This window comes from Eleginops maclovinus, chromosome 13, assembly GCF_036324505.1.
Source record: "Eleginops maclovinus isolate JMC-PN-2008 ecotype Puerto Natales chromosome 13, JC_Emac_rtc_rv5, whole genome shotgun sequence".
Classification (NCBI taxonomy): Eukaryota; Metazoa; Chordata; class Actinopteri; order Perciformes; family Eleginopidae; genus Eleginops; species Eleginops maclovinus.
This window is the reverse complement of record NC_086361.1, coordinates 6,781,830-6,803,350: the sequence shown is the minus strand read 5'-3', so window position 1 is coordinate 6,803,350 and position 21,521 is coordinate 6,781,830. Positions and strand designations below refer to the sequence as shown.

General features: G+C 40.5%; 1 protein-coding gene across 1 annotated transcript; it reads left to right on the top strand.

Moving 5' to 3' along the window:
* Positions 1–1,567: 1,567 nt before the first annotated feature.
* On the top strand, positions 1,568–20,446 carry LOC134875236 (uncharacterized). Its single transcript, XM_063899712.1, has 10 exons — positions 1,568–1,735; positions 6,603–6,664; positions 6,962–6,979; positions 7,424–7,696; positions 8,466–8,553; positions 9,206–9,501; positions 10,360–10,647; positions 11,320–11,498; positions 17,629–17,721; positions 19,606–20,446. Exons 2-10 carry the CDS (start codon positions 6,619–6,621, stop codon positions 20,053–20,055), a joined length of 1,731 nt encoding a protein of 576 aa, XP_063755782.1. The 5' UTR covers positions 1,568–1,735; positions 6,603–6,618; the 3' UTR covers positions 20,056–20,446.
* Positions 20,447–21,521: the final 1,075 nt, after the last annotated feature.

Genomic DNA, 21,521 nt, shown 5'->3' with positions numbered 1-21,521 from the left:
TGTGTCAGAAAAACTCGTATTGTTGTTATTGAACAACACATGCCTGCAGTGAAGCAGGCATCCAAAACATGTCTGAAATTATTTACATCTCTAACACATCTTATTCAGTGATGGCTGAGTGGGTCTCTAACAACGGAAAAAACAACAATCCTATACCAGGCCCTAGCTCGCCCGATTGGGCTGCAGTCGTTGTTGATATGTAGTCTGCATTGACAGATATCTGCCTACAAATGCAACATCCTGGCTTTAGTCTGTAGTCCCTCTATTGACCTGTCAGTTTGGAGTAGTCTGTGGGTGAATGCAGGTGAATATTCTGTGCCAAAGGTGTTGTCTGCAATCTCAAAACCTGTTGGCTATAGCCTGATGATTTTTTTTATTGGCTTGTTGGCTACTTGTGAAATAATCAGGTCAACGATGTTGTCTCTTAACTCCATTCTTATGTCATAATGTCCTATATAGAACCTTGATATTACGGTGATCATTTGGGAACACAGTGAATGTAAGCAGAGAAAACTCTCATGCAGGGGGCCAATAGGAATATTGAAAGAGACCCTATTATGCTTATTGGGTTTTACCTTTCCTGTATTGTGTTATAGAGGGTTTTGTGCATGTAAATGGTCTTTGGCTCTGCCAGAAACAGCTCTATTGGACTCCTTTATTTACTTCTGTAACATAGTGACATCACAATATAACACTCGCGCTTTTATTAGCTAGCGCGAACACATTGTACATGATAGGCTAAGGGGCAGGACATCTCTAAGTGGTTAGCCAATCACAACAGAGGCGGCCGGATAACCTTTCAGGGCATACTGGGCTCGGGTTTTAGACAGAAGGTGAGAAGAGGTGCTGCAACACAGGCAGTGTGAGAGAAATAAAGACCTATTTGAACATTAAAGCATGGAAACATGTAACAGTAGAGGCTCAAAATACAAATCTGAAAATGAGCATAATAGGGCCCAAATTGAGGCCTAATCATGTCAAAACGGTCATTTTTTCAAACCCAATATATCCCATTAAGAAGTAGACCAATTTAACTCCAAATGTTTACCAAATGAGCAGTTTGGGAACTTTAGATGTCTTATAAATGTTGGATAATACCTGTATATAATTTGGTTATATTATTCCTTATCCTAATGTGGACATAGAAACTGTCGTAAACTTTTTTTCCCTTATCAAATGGGAAAAAGTCCCCATGGGGCCAGGGGCTAACATTCAGGACCTTGGACAGCACTAGCTCCAACAACAGACACTTTTTTTCACCTTTTAACAGCAGCCCCTTAAAAGGTAAGGAAAGCCTAGGACAGAGGTGATAACATTATAAGTTTACTGGTCCCAAAGTAAGATATAACAAAGGGATGATGGAAAATATTAGGATGACGTCCAAGTGCGCCAGTCTAGGGGAGTATCCCCTCTTCGAACTACCGTCTGTTTGACCCAGTGAGTGAACAGCACATTGGAGAAGTCGTGCATATGTAATGGTCGCCTGCAGAGCGGCTGTGGCTCCGAGACAGAATTGACGATTCCTACCGATGTTCCCGAGCGTGGCCGATCTCATGTGGTCCACAAACCCGACACTAGCCGAAACACTTCCTCTACTCCCGATCATAGAAGTCTGATGTTGTCGGGTTGGGGGTGATGGTGTGGACGATATTAATGAAACAAAGATTTTTCAACAAAACCATCACTCCTCAGCCCCTCCCAGTCCAGTGATTTTCGGCTTCGAGGCTTGACAAAGGTAATTATTACCATCCTCTAATTATAATTGTATATTACAGCAGTTGGTCTTTTTTACCTTTAATATTTCCTTCATACGGGTAGCTAGTGGGTTAAATTCTGCAGTTTTTTTTCCCCTTTGCCGTTTGACTATTTGCTTTTTTGAGCGAGGATCACATACGGCATAACGGATGATTTAGGGCGTGTAACCAAGAGCAACGCGGCCAAGGCGAGCAGGATGGCGGCAATTACACAAGAATAAAACAATTAACGCTTCATAGACATTAACAGAGGCGTAAACTTTCGTATTGCCGGGCAAAATGGATACAGTGCACAGTTTAGAGACAAGAATCCAAGCATTGCTCCGAGCAGACATTGGTTCATAAGGTTTTCGTGCACCTTATGACCCCCTTCCTTCTCAATATTGTCTTAATTCCGTACATTTTCTGCGGCTCTCTATGAGTGATTACCACCGTATTTACACTCGGATTTTAACTCACGATATAGAAAATGATTTCATGTGCGCTGCCCAGGCTGCGGTGCGTTAGCCTGCCCGGTGTGTGGGATATACCCGTCTGGATTGAGGGGTATTTTCTGGTCTATCCCATTGGAAATGGTTACGCAATGTACTTTGGCGCTACGGCACACATTAGAGCTGCTGACTAAGTGTTTGTCACATAGAGGAGTCATTACTGATAATCCAATACAAATGAATATCATATTCAAGTGGAACATAGCCTATCTGATGCTTTTTAAAGTGCATATTGTGGGCTCAGTTTAAATGCTAGTGTCTAAAACCTTTCATTCTCTTAAGAAAGTCACAACTGAAGTAAAGGCTATTCTCCCACTTAACACTAAATGTATATTGCTCAGACTTTCAGTGTCTGACTGTGGTGATACATCCAACCCCAACTTCCTTCCATTCTTTATTCATTCTCTCCTCTCCTCCATATTCCATCCAGGCACCCCCTGTAGTGGGGTAGCTCCCATTCATGCCAGTCGTGACACACCCTTGGCTGCACCAGCAGCTGCTGCTGGCTTTATGGGCTGCATAAATGGTGAGGAGGGGTGTTGGGGGTGGATGGGCAGAAAAGGAAAGTGCAAGTGTTGAGGAGGGACCTGTTTTGATGTGGCATTGATCTCACTGTGAAAGGTTTCTGTAAATTAGCAGTTTGCTACATTAGCAGAGAGAGAACTTGAAAAAAGTACAAGGCAAACCTATCATATCAGCTATGGGGGACATTTAAATATTATGGCAGCACATCAGAAAACAACTTTATCAGTTTTAGAGGAATAATTGGAAGGATTTTTTGGAGGGATGGACAAAGCCAACAAAAGGATGACAAGGCAGAACAAGTCTTTCAGAGGAGAAATAGAGAAGAGCAGTATTGTGAGAGAAACAGTAACCAGAGGAGGATGGAGGCATGATGCTTGTGTGGGAGAGGAGAGATGAGGAGGAAAAAGCTCTTAAGTCCGTCAGTCACGATGGATGTCAGGCGGATGAGATCATCCTGAAAGATGTAAACGCCATGCTTCGACCACGGGAAAGCTCTCAGATGTGTCACACACACACACACACACACACACACACACACACACACACACACACACACACACACACACACACACACACACACACACACACACACACACACACACACACACACACACACAGTCCAGTAAATGTTGAGCGTCCTGTAGTTCCATATAACTGCTCATAACAGAAGTCAGGAGAGCAGTGACCCCATTTGGAGTCAGATGTTTGAAATGGACATCACACCCTCAGCCAAAGGACAGAGTTACATTGTTAGCCCAGGCTCCTAAACTCATTTTTTTTCATGACACCCCGTGGTCAACCAGCTAACCTAACCCTACCTTGCTGAGGCAGCCAAATGAAAAAATAAACAATCACCATCATCAACTTCAAATTATATTTTGTCATGTTAAACAATGTCTTCATCCAGGGGTCCCAAAACCTTTTGTATATAAACATATTTTCAACCCATTCACCTTCACGCAGCCACATTAAGACATTTCCTACCGTCACTTCCTATATAATGTATTTGAAACATGTCTGTAATAAAAACATCATGGTACTTCGGTGTGTAAAATGTTACTGAAAAAACACGTAAACAGGTCACTTTCAGAGCGGAAAGATTAAAACTGACCTTCAGCTTGCATCTTCTGAGTTTGTTAATGTGTAACAGTATTTATTGATTTCCTTAACATTTTGATGCAATAATTACTCTTCTAGTCCTGCCACGCCCCTTCAATAACTTTCGATCCCCCTCAGAGGTCCCGTCCACCCCAACATTTGCAGATCTATGTCTTAAAATGTGTTATGTTTGTTCAGGTTAGCATAACCTCTATCTTCGGGTTATAAGGAGGAACCATTTGATATGATTAGGCCTACTTGTGTTTGAAGGGGCTATTATCCTCATTTTATATTTATCCTCAGGTTCATATTTGTATTTTCTGCCTCTTCTTTGACATGTCTCCATGCTTTAATGTTCAAAAAGCTCTTTATTTTCTCATACTGCCTGTGCTGCAGCACCTCTTTTCATCCTCCGTCTGAAACCAGAGCCCAGTCTGTTCTGATTGGTTTGCTAGCCAGCTCTGTTATAGTTGGTCAACAGCTTGTCCCTTAGCCTATCATGTTCAATGTGTTGGAACACTAGCCAATAGAAGCCACAGTATTACATTGTGATGTCACTATGTTACAGAAGTAAACATAGGACTACAAATAAGGGTTTCATGATGGGAGTATCTGGGAGAGAAAACTCCCTCTAGAAGGAGCTTTGTGATTTTAGACTTTGGAGACCATTTACATGCACAAAATACAATACAACACACTACAGGAAAGGGAAAACCAAAAAGTGCATATTGTGGGCTCACTGCAGGGTAGGGTAAGGGGGTGTCTGTTTGGAAGATTGAGGAGAGGAATGAATGAATAAAGAATGGAAGGAAGTTGGGGTTGTATCAGCACAGTCAGACACTTGAAGTCTGAGCATAATATATTTATTATTATGTGGGAAAATAGCCTTTACTCTCTGCTTCAGTTCTGTCTCAAAAAAGCTAAATAGGGCCCCTTCAAGTCGTAATGCATAACAGAAACTGTTTCTGCACTCAGCAGAATACATTTTTGTCACTTATTGGTTCAAAACACATGTGCGTGCAACTTCTCAATGACATACGTTGTGACCTTTACATAACCAACAGCAAACTCTAACTTTACTGCTATTTACTTCTACGTACAGTTGTCTTCATCTATAAATCAAACCTGTCATTTACGTCTTGTAGCACTCAGCACAAGTACTCACACATACAATAAGCTAATGGCTCTGTAGACGATGATTCAAACCAGCTTTACAGGGCACTGATTAGAACATATGCTATGATTACTGTGCTCTGCTCAGTGACTGAAAGCCTCTTGAGCTCTTTTTCTGCCCACTTAAACCGCAGGGCGTCATTTGGCAGTGAATTTCCGGCTGTTGATGCGCACTGTGAGATTGGCTTTTTTTGTTCTCCCTGTAAATAGCACTCTTACCCTTCATCTGAAGAAACTGGCTGAGATTCAATGGCTTTTCATTGTTCTCAGAGTGTAAAGATGCGGTTATTCACTTTGTTCCATAACACTGCAGTGGAGACAAACGGGGACATTTGTTGCAGAACTGTGAAACCTGCTTTATAGTTGATAACTTTTTGGAGGATGGATATAATGACATTCGGCACAGGACATAATGAGGCTGGGGGTTATCTAATTTTAGTCAAACATAGAGTCAATTGACTTCCGTATACATAAAGAGAGTTAAGACATTGTATTAGTACTGTACACAACCGGAAGTCTTTTCAGTGTTGAGAGGAAACAGACTGATTTTTTTTTTTGCAGCATCTTGTCACTTCCCACAATGTCAGATCTTTTATGGTAGCCTACAATACAACTCACATGACCTCATATACATCAGAATAGCTATTAGTTTTTTAATCAATTTCCTCCACATACTGCACTTCAAATGACTCCCTTCAGGAAACATGTCCAGCCCTTCCACAGAATACTTAAGCCAATATGAAGCACTGCTGTCTGATTTAGTCAAATTGAGTGTCTTTGTCCTTGCAGTCATGTGCATATGTGTTTTCTTTATTTACACATATGGTATATACATATATCATTTGCAAGAGAATATGTAGCATTCTACAGGCAATATAGTAAAGAGAAAAGAGACACTTATAGGCAAAGTATCTGACAACAATGCATCCCGTAAAATGTTTAACTGTTACTCTTAGTAATGCAATTTTCAATTCAAGTCTCTCCAGCTGTTTCTTTCTGTCTCTGCGTCTAATTATCCCACCTTAATAACTCCATGCTTTACTGCTCAGTGTAATCCAGTGCAGTAGAAGTGAAAGGTTAGCGTCCCCTCAGGCCTGCTGGCTGCTGTCCATCTCAGCCTCCCAATGGGATCTACTCTCTCTCTCTCCCTTTCACCATTTGTCTTCGTTTCCTTCCTCTCTATTGCTTTTCTTCCTTCGTCATGTCTTTCTTTGGTTTGTGGTATTTTATCATGAGAGCTGCTCTTAAGCTCAACACACAGCGCCATGTCTTTGAAACACACATTCTGCTTTAAAGATGCTTTATCTATAAAAGTTGGCTTAATAGCATTTTCTGCCTTAAAGCAGATCTATAGCTTTTCTTTTCAAGCAGTATTGGCGGCGCTCTCCCTCAGGTATTTGAGCCAATTTGTGAAAAGGTATTTAGTGCAGCAGGGTGATGCAGGATTGGACTTCAACTTGAGGACACAGATTAAAATTGGCATGCTTCTACTGCCATAAAATGCTTTTTTTCCCTTTTAGTTTTTCTAATTTGATGTGTTTTATGTGTTTCTATTTTCCAGATCCTGACCATTAAAGATGAATGCAATCAGCGCTGCAGTGTTGAGCACCCTGTTCGGCATGGGTAAGCACAAACTAAATCATTCACTTGGGAGTGGGTTTAGATAAACGACTGAAGCAGACTTCCTGAGCTGACTCTGATTTAACTGAATAATAAGCTCAGACTTCAGGAATTTCTCTTGTGATCTATTTGATCTATTATTTGAGGCATTTTCTTTCTCAATACTTACTTATTTAAAAAAAAAAAAGTGGTTTTCAACTAAGAACAGAGAAAATCTGACTTATTTTTAAATTGCACAATAGAAGACAACAAAAGAAACAATATCTTTTAAAACAAACTCATTTTCTTGTCTTTTTGCAGCTGTGTCATCTATGAAAGGTAAAATCGCATACTTGTTTTTGTAGAGCCTGGAAACATATCAATGGTTTATCGATGTTGTGATATCAGACTAGGTATTGTCTTAGATTTCTTATATGGCAAAAATGATGTGCTTTTCGAAAATGTTTCAGACTGTTCTAGCTATTCTTTTATTTACCTTAGTAACCTCAGTGAGTACATTTATTTGTAAAAGCACCAGTGATCCACCCTGCAATACTGTTGCAAAATCTGGATGGACGTATTTGGTGAAAAATGTTGTGACATTTGATTTTCTGCATATTACCCAGACCAAATCTATAATGCATGCTTAAAAATGCTTTTTGAGAATTAACACATTATATGCATGAGGAAAGATACAGTGGTGAAGTGAAATCTGGGAAGATGAGGTAGCCTAAATAAGACAATTAAGACTAACTATCATAACTTATTAAACATTTCCACCAGTTAAAGAGGAACACAGGACAGCCTTCTTTGGGGAGGACGTTCACATTGACGTCCCGCCTGGGAACCTTGGTGAGGTCGTGTTCAAACCCAGGACCAACCACTCTGCTGAGGTGGTTCTACTGCAAGCGGGACAGGTGGTGAGTCCACGGGGCCGCCTCACCCCTCAGGGACACCTGGTGCTGGACGACATGCTTGAGGAGGACGAGGGGGTGTATGTGATCAAGAACACCTACAGCCCCAAAACAGTCAAGCACCTCATCATCATTGTCAGGGGTAAGCTCTCTGTGCACTCCTATCCAGAGGTGGGGGCAGTGCTAGAATGTGTTTACCAGCTTGAGGTTGGCTGTTTAAAGTATTTTGGAATAGTAGTTCATCTTTTAAAAAATCCCTTTTGATGGGGAAAAACTACTTTTTTAGTCTTTGGTGTCTTATTTAGAAAAATAATTAACATATACAGAACTATGGAAGGATTTACAATCACATATGCTTGTTTAACAGATACACCAGATCCTGGCCCAATCTAAGCAATGGAAATTATATACAGATAGAAAAGTCACATGCTAAACTAGCTTCAATCTTTATCAACAGCATGATTGGAACACTTAGGAAACACATATGGCTACACAAATATGTAATCCTATATGTACATATATTTTGTAGACCTAATGATCATAATACTGTATTGTATGATCATAAAAAGAGTTAGTGCTATCTCATGGTATCCCTTTTTCAAATGACTTGTAAACCATTCAAAAAGTATAAAATACAAATACTGATACTAAATGAAAACTAATAATTAACATTTCATTGTTTTTAATATTGAAATACAATTAGCTTACATTTAATAACCATCTAAATAAAATTGCCATTTACAAGATTAGATTCTGTCGACGTCTGAAGATTGTTTGATTTAAGGAACCAAGCAACTAACCATAAAAACATTTTACCTATCGTACTCAGCTCAACAACATGTGATCTGTACTCACAGAATTCCACATACGTTCCTGCTTTGACCTTTATTTCCTCTGCTCTTGTTGATCAGACTGCGCTTTGGAACAGGTTGTGAAGTATGGAGAAACGTACCAAATCAATCTCAACCAAGTCGAAGGCCCCATCACCCTGGAGTTCAGGTACGGTCAGTGAAAGCACAACAAGAAAAACAATATATACATGAATGGAGTCACGCTTATTACAGATCATTTTAAAAATGTAGCATCGAAGCAGCACTATATACAATACATCTATTGTATTGCATTGTAACGTTGTTGTATAACAGTACCTGTTACACAAACTCCAAATTAAATAACGAGCAACTTCGCAATAGCTGCAACCATCACAACACTTTAATCCCGGAGAAGTTTATTCTACTTAAAGAAATTGAGGAAACTGGTTGCCCCAAAAAATTTAAGTAATGGGTTGAATGAAAATTTGAGTAGCTGAATCGGTTATTTTAAGATTAATGTACTTAAAACCAAGTTGATTTGACTGAAAATTATAAGTTATATCTGCTTGAATGTTTTAAGGCAACCCGTTTCCTGAAACATTTTAACAATTAAAAAGGGACATTTTAAATAATGACGTGGCAGAAGGTAAAAAAACAGCTGTGGTTGGCAAATGGTGGGGACATTTTGATTTTGCTGGGTATGGCTACTAACGAGGAGAGATATGCTGCTGTTTTGCTGAATGTTCAACACAGGCCAATCAGTGATGTCACACCAGGTGTTTCCAATCAGCAATTAGCACTAAAACACCTGCTGGGGCATCTTTGATTGGGCTGAACAGGTTTTACACTGATTGCTCATGTGGTAGTTTCAGTAACTCTCATTCACTTCCCTTCTCTCCGAACCTCAGGCCCGCTCTGACTCAGCCCAATCAGACTGAGATACATCACACAACAGAGCCTCCAACACGGGTGCTGTACAACCAGACGGCGGTGCTGGCCGAGGAGTACGTGGGGCGTCTCAGCGTGTCGGAGAAAAAGATAACACTGCACTCGGTCAAGATGACAGACGAGGGAAGCTTTACAGTGTTGGACCGTGAGGGCAAAGTGAGAAAGAGGAACTGTCTGAATGTGAGAGGTGAGAAGAGATTTGTGCTCTGCTGCATCTCTCAGTTTACATTTTCTGATATAGTAATCATATGTGCATGGCGCAGGGTTTTCTAGTTGTTGCAATACTTTAAATAGAACGAAGGGAAATTAAATATTATAACTGACAACTGAGATACAGTAGCTTCTTTTGTTATCTAGATTGCTTTCGTGTTAGTTGAAAAATGTTGGAGATATAGACCGTAGATATGTCTTACTTCTTTCCAATTTAAATGAACAAGATGATTCTTTGCTTGCGGAGCTAGGCAACAAAATGTATTTGAAAAACTCACAGCAATATCTCTTTTTCAGAAATCGTAAATGTATAGAAAAAGTAAAGAAACTAGTTCCTTCATAAAACTGCTCATAAGGTTTCTTATATTTTCTGTGTAGGAAGAAGTTCTGGAAAGAAATATTGCTGAAGTATTTAATGGCGCTTTGAGCAACCAAAACAAAAATATTAATCTTTGATTTTAGGTTACACTCCTTTTTAACAAGGCTATCCACAGCCATACTTGTTTTGAGGCTATTCTGTAGTACTTTTGGTTTGATATATGGTAGAAATGCTACCTATCGAATGAATTAAAACTGTCCGGAAGGTATGAAAATGTGTATTATTGTCAACTTATTATCAGACCAGCAGCGGGCAGTTCAATTAAATCAGTTTACTTGCAAATGGTCATGCTATCATCGCTCATGGTGAATAACTAGCATCTTAAGGTATTCGCTGTTCACTCGAACATGATGTGACACTGTCAAAAAGGCTTCCATCAAAAGAAATCAGTGTACATTATAATCTGCACATTGCCAGCTATTGTATTCAGTTCAACAGTTGTATTGCTTTCCACAGAGCACCAGGAATTCCTCCGCCTCTCCCACGGAGAAAACCGGAGGATAAAACTCTACTTGCACCACTCCAACGCTAACATTGTCTACAGGTCCAAATCTGACAATCAGGGCCGGCTCATCCTGGAGCAGGGGCTTCTGGTGATGCCACTGGACCCTAAGCTGGAGGGAAGGCTGAGTGTGGAGGGGTCAGAGCTCATCCTGAAGAAGGCCAACATCGCAGACTCAGGTGTCTTCATAGTGACGGACCTGGCTGGCTTTACTGTGGCTCATATCCACATAGGGGTTGACGGTAGGTTGGAAGCTTTTTTTATGAGCTTACATGCACTATATGTTTAATATATTCTCATGATTTTAGCAGCCATCCAACAACTGCTAGGCTACACATTCAACTAACCTGCATCTGTTTATTTACTGAAAGATAAACAGGGATTTGTTATGTAAAAAAAAGAAGCTTCTATTAAGCTATAGATTGTGTTTTTTTAAAGTGTTTACATCATACAGTAGGGATAATGTAGCGGCAATCAAAGTAATGCAACTTCAACAAGTACAAAAGAAGGCTGGCACATCCTAGCTGTGAATTCAGAGCTATTCTGAAACCAATGAAAACTGTCAGTGTGCAAAGATCATCTCTTAAAATAAAACTCTTCCGATTTTAGCTTTGCACTCGTAACAATGTTGGACCATCGACAGGCTCAAAATCAATGTAGCAGAACTCCACACCCCCATTTCATTGCTTTATTATATTATCTTTTATTTAGAAGGCCATTTGATACTTTATTGCTAAATTCAGTATAAGGCTTCTCATAGTTGTAAATAATGACGCTGTCATAATAGCAAAACAACAAGATGACAAGAAACAGATGAGTAGCTACACAACAAATTCAGTTTGAAGCAGCATTTCTGCACAAGGTCACAAAAGGCTGATTATTTTCCTCTGTGCTTATGGTTTCTCTCCCCCCAGCCTATAAACTGCCTCCGCTGACTGTTGCCATCCTCGCCCTGCTAAGCGTGATCGCCTTCATGCTGCTCCTGTGCCTGCTGTCCTGTGTCTACAGAGTCCACAAGAGGAACGAGAAGAACAAGAGGCTGATTCTGCTCGCTCAGCAGGCCGGCAACGGAGAAGGAGAGGCTTTCAGACAGGTAACATCCAACTATTGTGTTACCGTCTTCATGTCTTATGGATGGAGGTGTGTTGTAGGGTCACTGAGACATAAATAAGAGAAGGCCCTGGTGGAGCAGTGGACCTGTAAGCTAAATGGAGGTGTGTTTGTCTGCTGGAAAAATGATTAAAAGGTAGAGCAGGATGTTCCTGTTGTTGGAGCTAGGTTGGCCAGCTGGTACAATCCTCTCTACAGGGATCAAATGTGTACACTCCAATAAAATACAACCACAATGCAGCAGAAAACTCACAACAAATAAAGGTTGCAATCAAATTGTCTTTTTAACTTAGGAAGGTTCCTAAAAGAGGGATAAACCAGAAGGAATCTAAGCTGCAGCTAGGATCAAAGTTGGCTGAGTGTTCTAAATGCGAAGTGGTTCATTGCTCATTACATTTAGTTAAGGCGCTGGACCACAATTAAGTTGACCCTGCATGTTGTTTAATCCTTGTTTTGTCCTTGTTGTTTAATTGTACAATATGGACAATTTCAAACAAACAACTAAATGTTATAAATACATTAGCTTAAAAAATATGTAGTCTAAGTATGGTCTAGTCTATTTCAAACAGATTTTCCTTAGCATTGTGGTTGTCTCTTTTGTGCTCAGGTATTCTCCCTAAAAACTTTGTTCATGCTTAAGATCAAGAGCTTAAGAGTCAGGAAATTTGATCAGAAATACAAGTCCAAGTTACAGTCTCTATAGTGTCAGGCAGCAGGGCGTTTATCTTAGGCAATAAGAAGACTTTGGCACAAATATTTTTCTATCAACATTTGAAAAGGGTCTCTTTGCACAGGGGAGTAGTTCCCTTCTACAAATTACTGAATTTTCCTACAATAACAAGCACCACGTTTCACTCAAAAATAAATCCCTTTTGCACTGATTTATGATTCATTTTCATTTTGAACTATTAATCCGTTTTTAGCTTGGGTGCATTTTAAATGGTCGACTGACTACAGAAAGGCTTTTGAGAGTCAGTCATTGTAATTGTGAATACATTTTTCACAACTCTTCAATTAGGAATTACATTTGACGACCATCAACGTTTGAGCAGCAGTACACAAAAAACAACTGAAGTACACTTGTTGTACACATGTTTTTTCTAATTTGTATTTGAAAATCTTAGCTCTGCCTGTAATCACCTGTTCAATGCTGACTGGACTGACCGATGGGCCGATGAAGAGGAGTTGACAGTTGACCCTTCTGACATGGCCCTCCTTTTTCCACAGCTGGGGGTTTGTTAACCAACTGAATTTATAGATCAATTAAAAGCCCATTGCACTCTGATGACTCGGCTGTAAAAAAACACCCAACAACAGATCCAGATATTGATTGTTCCACAGAGGGAAGCCATATAATGTTTAGTTCAATACAGGCTCCATTGTTAAAAGAGATATTTCCAGATTCATGCATGTTTAAAAAACACGTCCTGTTTACCTCAAGTGTCTTTTCAAAAACTGCCTGTCTTATTTTGTCACCAATGATCCTAAAATTGTAATATTGATTTTGAAAAGCTTATAATCAGAGGACTGTTTTCCCAAATGAATGATAAACTTGAAAAATCTGACAGATAACCCCTCTCTCTCTCCAGCATCCACAATTAATATTCTTTGAGACAGATTGTAATTGTGGTTAAATTAAATCTCACTGGAGTCAGAATATTAGGCTTTCTGGGATCAATTGACTGTCTTTGATATGAAATAACGTGATCATGACTCCATAGATAATCCAGAAATTGAATGGCAATAATAGAAATTGTCTGAATGCAGCTTTAAAAGTAAGGTCAATACTATAATAATTTATCCAAATCAGAGCTATAGTGGGAACTGGTTTGAGATAAACATCCTGTTCTGTTGCAACACACCGTAAGCTGTGGCTGAAAGCTAGTCACCGCCGTGGGTAGCATCGTAGCTAACTTTACCCGGAAGATAATACTTTTTTTTTGTTTATATTTTTGGGGGTCTTTTTGCCTTCGGATAGGACAGTGGAGAGTGACAGGAAAGTAGGAGAGAGAGTTGGGGTGGGATCCGGACAGGACCCCGGGTCGGGAATTGAACCCAGGTCGCCGGCGTACGGTGCAGGTGCCCCGGCCAGTTGCGCCACGGCCGGGGCCAGATAATACTTTTTTAATCGTCTCTCTGTGATGGTTATTGTGATGTCAGGTCATATAAAACATGTCATCCCAACTCAGGGAAATGGAAATGTGGTTTGAAGAAATCCATTCTGAGACTTTTGACTTGAGTTCACCGACAGAGGCCAGAAGTTGAGTGGCTGAACAATAAAACAACAGGCGGGTGCATCAGTTATTTACAGGTTTAAAAAGAAAATGAGTATTTGTGTGTGATGACGCATTAATGTTACTTATGTTTGTCTCTGTTCTCTCTTTTTCACTGAGAAAAGACAGGTTCCCCTTGTAATGTTTCCATAGATTCAGGTTTTGCCATACAAATATAGACATGTATTTGCAGCATACATCTGACAGTCTTCTGAGGCTGTTAAGATGCAATATTCCTTATTCTGTCTTTTTGAGTTTGCCTCAAATGTTTTAATTGGACTTAAATTTAACTATATACATCATTCGGGGTCATGTGTTTATGTATGTATTTGTTTAAATAATATATGTGATACATTTCTAATGTGCATCTTGGTTCAGTTTGAGTACATTGAAAATAAAGCTGTGGAGACTTCATGCTCACAGCTGGATGCCTGCGACTGGTGGCCCAGCTAATGCTGTTGCCTGTGCGTTGCGTTTCTCCCTCTTACTTTAAGGAGCCTCAAACGGAGCCTCTTCTTGGTGAGACAATTGTGTTCTCGCCTCCTTTTTTTTACTGCCCTTCCCTTGGTGTCTAGAGAAATGTACTTCCCTTTTTTGGCAAAATAGTTCCTTGATCAACTTTTGACAGGTTAAGAAATGTTTGCTCACTATATAGTAAACCCTGTGGTTTTGAGATGATACAAATCCATTAAAGAAACGGCCTACCAACACACCAAATAAACCCTGAACACCAAGGAGAAACTGCCAACTGCATCAGTGCAGGCAGAAGTTGATCGAAGACCTACTTTGACAAAAGTCAATGAATTACCTGAAGTGGGGCACCACAATCTGGGACAATCCGTGTCTGGGATCCCAGAGTTTTCAACATTCAAATGATTGAGCTTTGTGCAAGTGTCCTTTACCTAAAACAGGTAAAAGACATAAGGACTATTAACCAAAAGCTTCCGGGAAACTGTGAAATCACTCAAAAATGATGTGGTACAATGATACACAGTTTTAGTTGTAGTTAGTGAAAAAAGTCTAAAAGAGTATGGTCTCTCAACAAGAGATTTTTGGATACTCAAAGGAACTTCCTAATTGGGTGTTTGATATAAAAATCAATATCAATCGTCAAGAGCATAGGAGGCAAATTATTAGTGCCTAATGTGTGTTGGTTTGAAAAGCTCAGTCATGAGTGTATTATCTGCAACAATTTTAGATATGGTTTTGAACCAGGTTGGGTGCAAACTGCAAAAATGTCCATTTCACAAAAATGTCCATTTCACAAAATGTCCATTTCACAAGTAATTCAATCTAATATTTACTATCAAAATCTTATGCTTCTTAAAAAGAGTGAAACTCTGCCTAGCTCAAAGACAGTTCATGAAACAAGGAAATGGAGAGTGGAGTTGTTCACTTGCTTTAAGAAAATAAGGTTTTAAACCTAAGTATAGGTCCTAAGTGACCTGTTAAGATGTTTAAGCGTTCCGCTATATTGGTGTAACTGCAGCTGAGCAATGATTTTACATGACATCTCACTGATGTCATGTGTGCCACCCACGCCTCTGCTTTGCCTTTCTTTCTGTCCTTCCTTGTTTCTCTCTCCCTGTCTTTTTCTTTCCGCTGGTTTATGGCTCAGCTGCAGGCCTGCAGTTACTCAAGAAATCTAGTTATAAGTGCCGACATGCTGCTTCACTGCTAACACATACAGTGTGAGGTGATTCAGCTACCAGGTGCACACACATGCACATTTTGTTTGTTGGGTGTTTTATTGTATGGAGTGAATTACAAGGTATACATGCTGTGAACGTATGGGTAACCGTGCTGGTTTTGTGTGCTGTGTATGTGTTAAGGGCAGTAGTGATGAGTTATTGAACCTTCATGATGTACAGTGGAGTTTTCTATTCGTGTTACTGTGTAATCAACTAAATGCCCAGTACGTTTGTTGGCGTGTCGTCTGTGTTTTTTTGTGTTTGTCTAGTTTCTGTGAATTAGATGTTATTTGTTCATATTCTAGTTTTCAAGCCAAAATTAACATGTGATATGAGATTGAGATTCCCGTGTGGCGTGCTGTTTTTACATTCCCAATTATTATTGCTGACCAAAAACCATCACTTGCAGTGGTCACTACTCTTCACATTCTTAGTTTTCTTCTTTGATTTTTAGAAAATTCTTAAACAGATAGGTTGTTGTCAAAATTAAAAATCAGGATTACAAAGAATAATCGAGGTGCAAAAGAAAAGTCAGGCGATCACTAAAGGTTGTAATATTCATTCTCTTGGAACCATAAATGTTTGTATATAATGTCATCCTGGCTGCATTTTAAGCTCTAACATATTAATAATAATAAAATGTTTACCTATTAGCTTTACACCACTCCCTATTGGCCATCTTTTGCCCCCTTATTAAACACATAAGATCATTTGGCACCTTCTCCAAGTCATTACCTGGTGAGTATTTGAATAAAATCCATTTTTTTAATAACCCGCCATGATAGGTAGTAATACCACACTACATTAAACAAGAACTACTTAAAACACGATTCAATTTCATTGTTCGAGCGACCAGTAAAAGTTGACGTTCAATAGGATACTTAGAATACTTATTTCAGTAACTAGTAAAATCACTGGAAGAGCAGTCATCGTAATAGGTACAAGTAAATAGAATACTACATGTAAAATCAGCAGGTCACACTCCCCTGTATATCTCACTCAGTGTGTTCATGTTTAGTTTGGGTTTGTTTGTGTGTCCAGTGTGTATGTGAACTTCTGTTTGTGTGTTGGCAGTAGGAGGTTGAGATGACGGCAGTGGCCCCTGATCTCGGTCACTCTGACATGTTATGGATTTCCTCATAGATCTGAGAATGCAGAGAACATGAGCGAGAGGATGTCAGCGATCTCTCTCTGGACAATACCCAAGAGACTGATATTAAACTAAAATTAATCATACCTCATACACCTTAATCCCTCTTCCTTCCCCCCTCATTGTTGATTTAATAAATACAACTGAAATAAAAGTGAAAGTAAACATAGGAAAATTAGGATATCTTTGAAGATGATAAATAAACTGTACAAGTCTCTATTGGACTAATTTGTTTACTTCCATAACATAGTGACATCACTACGTAACACTTGCTATTGGCTAGCACTCCAACACATTGTACGTGTTAAGTTTAGGGTCAGGACATCTCTAAGACCAATCACAACGGAGCGAGCCAGCCAGTTAACCAATCAGAGCTCTGGTTTCAGATGGAGGCTGAAAAGAGGTGCAGCAGCACAGGCAGTATGAGAAAAATAAAGAGCTTTTTGAACGTTAAAGCATGGAGACATGTCACAGTAGAGGCACAAAATATGAATCTGATATTCAGCAGAATATGAACACTTTAAATACCATGTTTCACTGCCTTATCTATTTCCCTCTTTCTCTCAAACTGCCTCTATTCACTCTCACCTGACTTATGTCCCTTTTTCATCAAATACATCTTGTTCTTTTTCTCCCCCTCTTCCACTTAGACTCTTTAATCCAAAAGCATCCATCCATTTATCTATCCTCTAGTGATGTCTTGGTGCTGTTCAGTGAGTAAGACATTTGAACGATTGCAGACCCTTTGGCTCTGTTTCCTCTCAACCTCCCGACCTCCCCCCCCCCCCCCCCCCCCCCCCCCGACAAATAATTCAGGCTGTCTATCAGTTATGTCACACAAGCTTCCTCTGTTGTGTGTGTGTGTGTGTGTGTGTGTGTGTTCTCTCTAGCAGGTATATGTGTTTAGGATGACTAGTTTGCTGCTGGGGCAGTACATTGTTTTGGCAGAATTTTGACATGTGTATCTATGCCTGTGTGTTTGTGTGTGTGGGTCTGCAGGTGGTCCATGATGCTTACACCAGGTTCACTGAGGAATCTCTGACGCAGTCTGTGTGTGAGAACCCGTCAGAGAGCACAGAGGTCACCATTAAGGTCAGAGGTGGATCAACGAACATACCGCTTATCTGTGATACATTTCATATTTATTAAAATGCCCCCCCTACATTTTTGGACAAGAAGTTGTTTTTTTTTTGTAAAAAGGAAACAGCCCATGCTCCATGATAAGATTGTTTGGTGACAAAGTTGAAATCAGGCTCATAGGTCAACAAAACAAGCAGGATATTTAGGTTGCATTACTATTTTAATAACATACAGAGTCCAAGAATCATTCCAACAATAATAAACTTCTGTTACGTCTGGGGCACAATAAAAGGATAAAACCCAAATGCACGACTCGACACAAAAGGAGTTTCCAAAAAAAGTTTTTTTACTAGAGGTAATATTCCATAGTCACAAAATTCTAAGCATACGCACCCTAGCGTGGTGATAACTCAAAACGATCTGGCACTGGGCACAGAGACAAACACAGCTTAAATACACAAGGTGAACACAGGTGTGAACAATAAGGGCGGGGCAGTTAATCAGGTCAAGGGGAGGAACAACCAAGGAGGGGAAATCAAGCTACCTGAAATGAGAAAGGATGTTAGTGATAAAATAAAACCGGAAATGACACAGGAAATGGCAGACAACAAAAAGGATTATTGGACACAGACTAGACAATACATATACATAAACTAAGGTCAAAAACCATAACCATAATTCAGCATATTTGCCGAGACACAGCAACTTCTTGATCTGGAGTCTAATACACCTTTTGTACTATAAAGGAAAGCTTTCCTACAAGGCAGTATATATCAATAAAACAACAGATCTGAAAAAACAGAGGTCATTAACCATCCTCTGTTTCAGATTGCTTGGCAGGAACTACCTGCTATATAGAGTCACATCAATGCCAAGTGCAATTAAAATGCAATTAACCTTTACACTGAGTAGGGGAATGGATTAGATTAAAATCTATGGAAAGGACCTTATGTTAAAGCGAAAGACAGGATTAAAGAGGTTATGGTTCAGGGAGCTGTTGGAATAGAGCTTCAGCATCACATGTGCTCTGACTCAAAGGATCAGAATTAAACTGAAATTGCTTCTTAGGTTTGTTGATTAAACATGAAAAAATATCCTGGCATCCATAATTGGGCAACAACTTTGTACGTGTTTGCAGGATTTAAATACTGTCTAAATAACAATCTGCAAGTGTAATGAACGAGTGAGGTGTTAGCTCTCCTGTAGATCACCATTGTATTTCTGCCTTCACAGTTTAATGTTCAGTGTTGGACTGTGTAAAATGTGTCATTCAAAAATATATAAATGAATATAGAATGAAACAGAGGCGACATAAAAACAAAGTAGCACTCCAGAAATACATTTTAAAAAGTTAGTTATATTTTAAAGGAATATTTGCAATAAGATATATTCGCGCAGAAAATACATCCGATGTCAATGTAATATTAGGTGATAGTGGGAATGAGTGTAGTGCAAAGATAATGGGATGCTAATGTTCAGGGGGCCTGTCAGCGAGGTGGTGTCATGAAAAATTCACAACTGCTGTGCATGTTGTCTCTATGTAAGGAGGAACATAAGTAAGGTTGGTAACTGGGAGTGGAAGATGAATCTATAAATATGGACCCGGAAACATGTGCATAAATTATTCAGGTCGCTTTTCCTGACCTCGATTTTTACCACCTCTCCTTCACTGCCTTCATCGCTTCCCCTCTGGTGGGGGAATCCTTGTTGTCCTGGCTTCTCTCTCTTTCTGCCCCCTGTTGTTTTATTATGATCTCCTCTATTCCCCTTTCTATTGTTCTTGTGTTTTCCTTGCCCATTTTAATTTAACATTCCTTGTGCCTTTCATGACCCTCACCCTCCTCCCGTCCTCTAACCACTCCTCTCCTGTGTCTCCTCCTCCCTTATTCTCTGCAGGGCCTGGAGGTGTCAAAACCGGGCCGCTATCACACTCTCTCCTCAGACAACTTTTTGGAGATGAGCGACTCGGGGGTGGAGTTCACCTCCTCTGGCCTCCCACTGGACAGCGACACGGACGCCGGCATGACCTATGCCTCCCACAAGCCCCTACTGAATGCCATCTCCCCCACAGCCATGACAGAAGAAGTTCCCTCCGAGAGCCTGGAGACCACCCTAGCCCCCAGCGGGGACCTCGGCGCCAGCCGGACCCCTGACACTGCCATGAGCACCAGCCCAGCCTCCAATCCTCGCTCGCCTGCTGCTGCCACCCCCGATGGCAGCCTGCATGGAGCTGCGTCGCCGGGAGCAGCCTCTGGGGGCACCTTGGGGTCAGATTCAGCCCAGAAAGAGGGAAGGGCTGAGAGCGAAGACGCAGGGCAGAAGGAGGAGTCAGCCCAGAGCACCTGAGAGGCACCAGTGTGTATTTTATAGTTCATAATCCTCATACAGTAATGACAGCCACAACAATCTGGCTATGTCCATCATATCCAAACACCCCGAGTCCTCAATCACTGCATTTGAAATGACGACACAGACTAAATATTCATACTTGGATCCAGATGTCATATTAGACTAAAAGAAAATGTTGCACAAAACGCACAATACAAAATGTAACGCACTGAGCACTGAAAAGTTAGATGCAAAAGAGTAAACCCACACTCAAAAGAAAAAAAAAGGCAATTATGTGATATGGAAAATGCATGCATTTAAATTAAACATTAAAGTAGATATCATAGTTCAGATCTACGGGAAAATGCTGACGTTAGCGTAGACTGACCGCATGCGAGCTTCACGGGCCTTAAAAGAAGCGATGTGATGCAAAAAAGGGTAAAACCCCTCAACAATGTCGGGAAAACACCTTAAAGGGATCAAATGATTTCAACCCCTGTCAAAAAGGTGACAGCTGGAGTCAGCACGCTCCGAGGAATCCGACATAATTCACTAAGACCAACGCAAAAAGCCTCTCCTGTATAGAGGAGAATCTCAGTGTGTTGCCTGACAGCGCTTTTATCGGCTCTCACGGCATCAGACAAACAGTGATGATTGAATTCCATCCCTCCCATACACAGACTCTATTATTACCAATGCCAATGTATGTCAGGAAGCGCCTCTGCCTCTCAGACACAAGTGCTTGTCCCAGCACTAGTTCACAGATATCCACCAGAAAAAACCTCTTCAACTTCTCCGTAAAAGCCTGCCCAGAAACAAGCTCTGTAAATTGAATTGCACCACTCCTATGTGAGTGATGGTGGTTGTTTTTTTTCCCTCTGATATCTTTGGTGTTTCGGTGCTTTAGATGTCTTTTCTTAATCAGCCACTTCATCTCACTCTTGCTAATGATGGATCGCCGGGAAATCACCGACAAGAGCCACAGCATACTCTTTAAACTCTTTTTTTCCCCCTCCCCCTAGTGGAGTTGTCCCGAGCCTTGTCAGAGCAAAATAAAATTAGGAGAACACTGCGCAACACTTTTGGACCGGTTCCAGAGGACATAATTGTTTTTTTTGGTCTCTTTGCAGAAAGTACCAGTTCATGGACACCATAGAGTGAGCAGCGGCGATAGAAGAGACGACAGAAATGGAACAGGGTACTATTCCAGGGAACAGATAGACTCTTATGATTTAAAGCGTCATTTTTTCATCTCGACTGCCATCCATGGGACAAAGCGCAGATTATTGTAGCCCAGTTGTTTATCAAAATGAAGGGACAGGATAGCAGGCGGCCTACATCCCCAACACAATTAGACTGAGTGTGTGAGTGTGTGAGTGTGTGAGTGTGTGAGTGTGTGAGTGTGTGAGTGTGTGAGTGTGTGAGTGTGTGAGTGTGTGAGTGTGTGAGTGTGTGAGTGTGTGAGTGTGTGAGTGAGTCTGTTT

What these genes read in the sequence shown, in the direction of transcription:
- LOC134875236 (XM_063899712.1), top strand. Translation starts at nt 6,619, where the DNA reads ATGAATGCAATCAGCGCTGCAGTGTTGAGCACCCTGTTCGGCATGG. An exon ending in AAGGAGAGGCTTTCAGACAG is followed by an intron (nt 11,499 to 17,628) that starts GTAACATCCAAC and finishes GTGGGTCTGCAG; the next exon opens with GTGGTCCATGATGCTTACAC. An exon ending in GCACAGAGGTCACCATTAAG is followed by an intron (nt 17,722 to 19,605) that starts GTCAGAGGTGGA and finishes TATTCTCTGCAG; the next exon opens with GGCCTGGAGGTGTCAAAACC.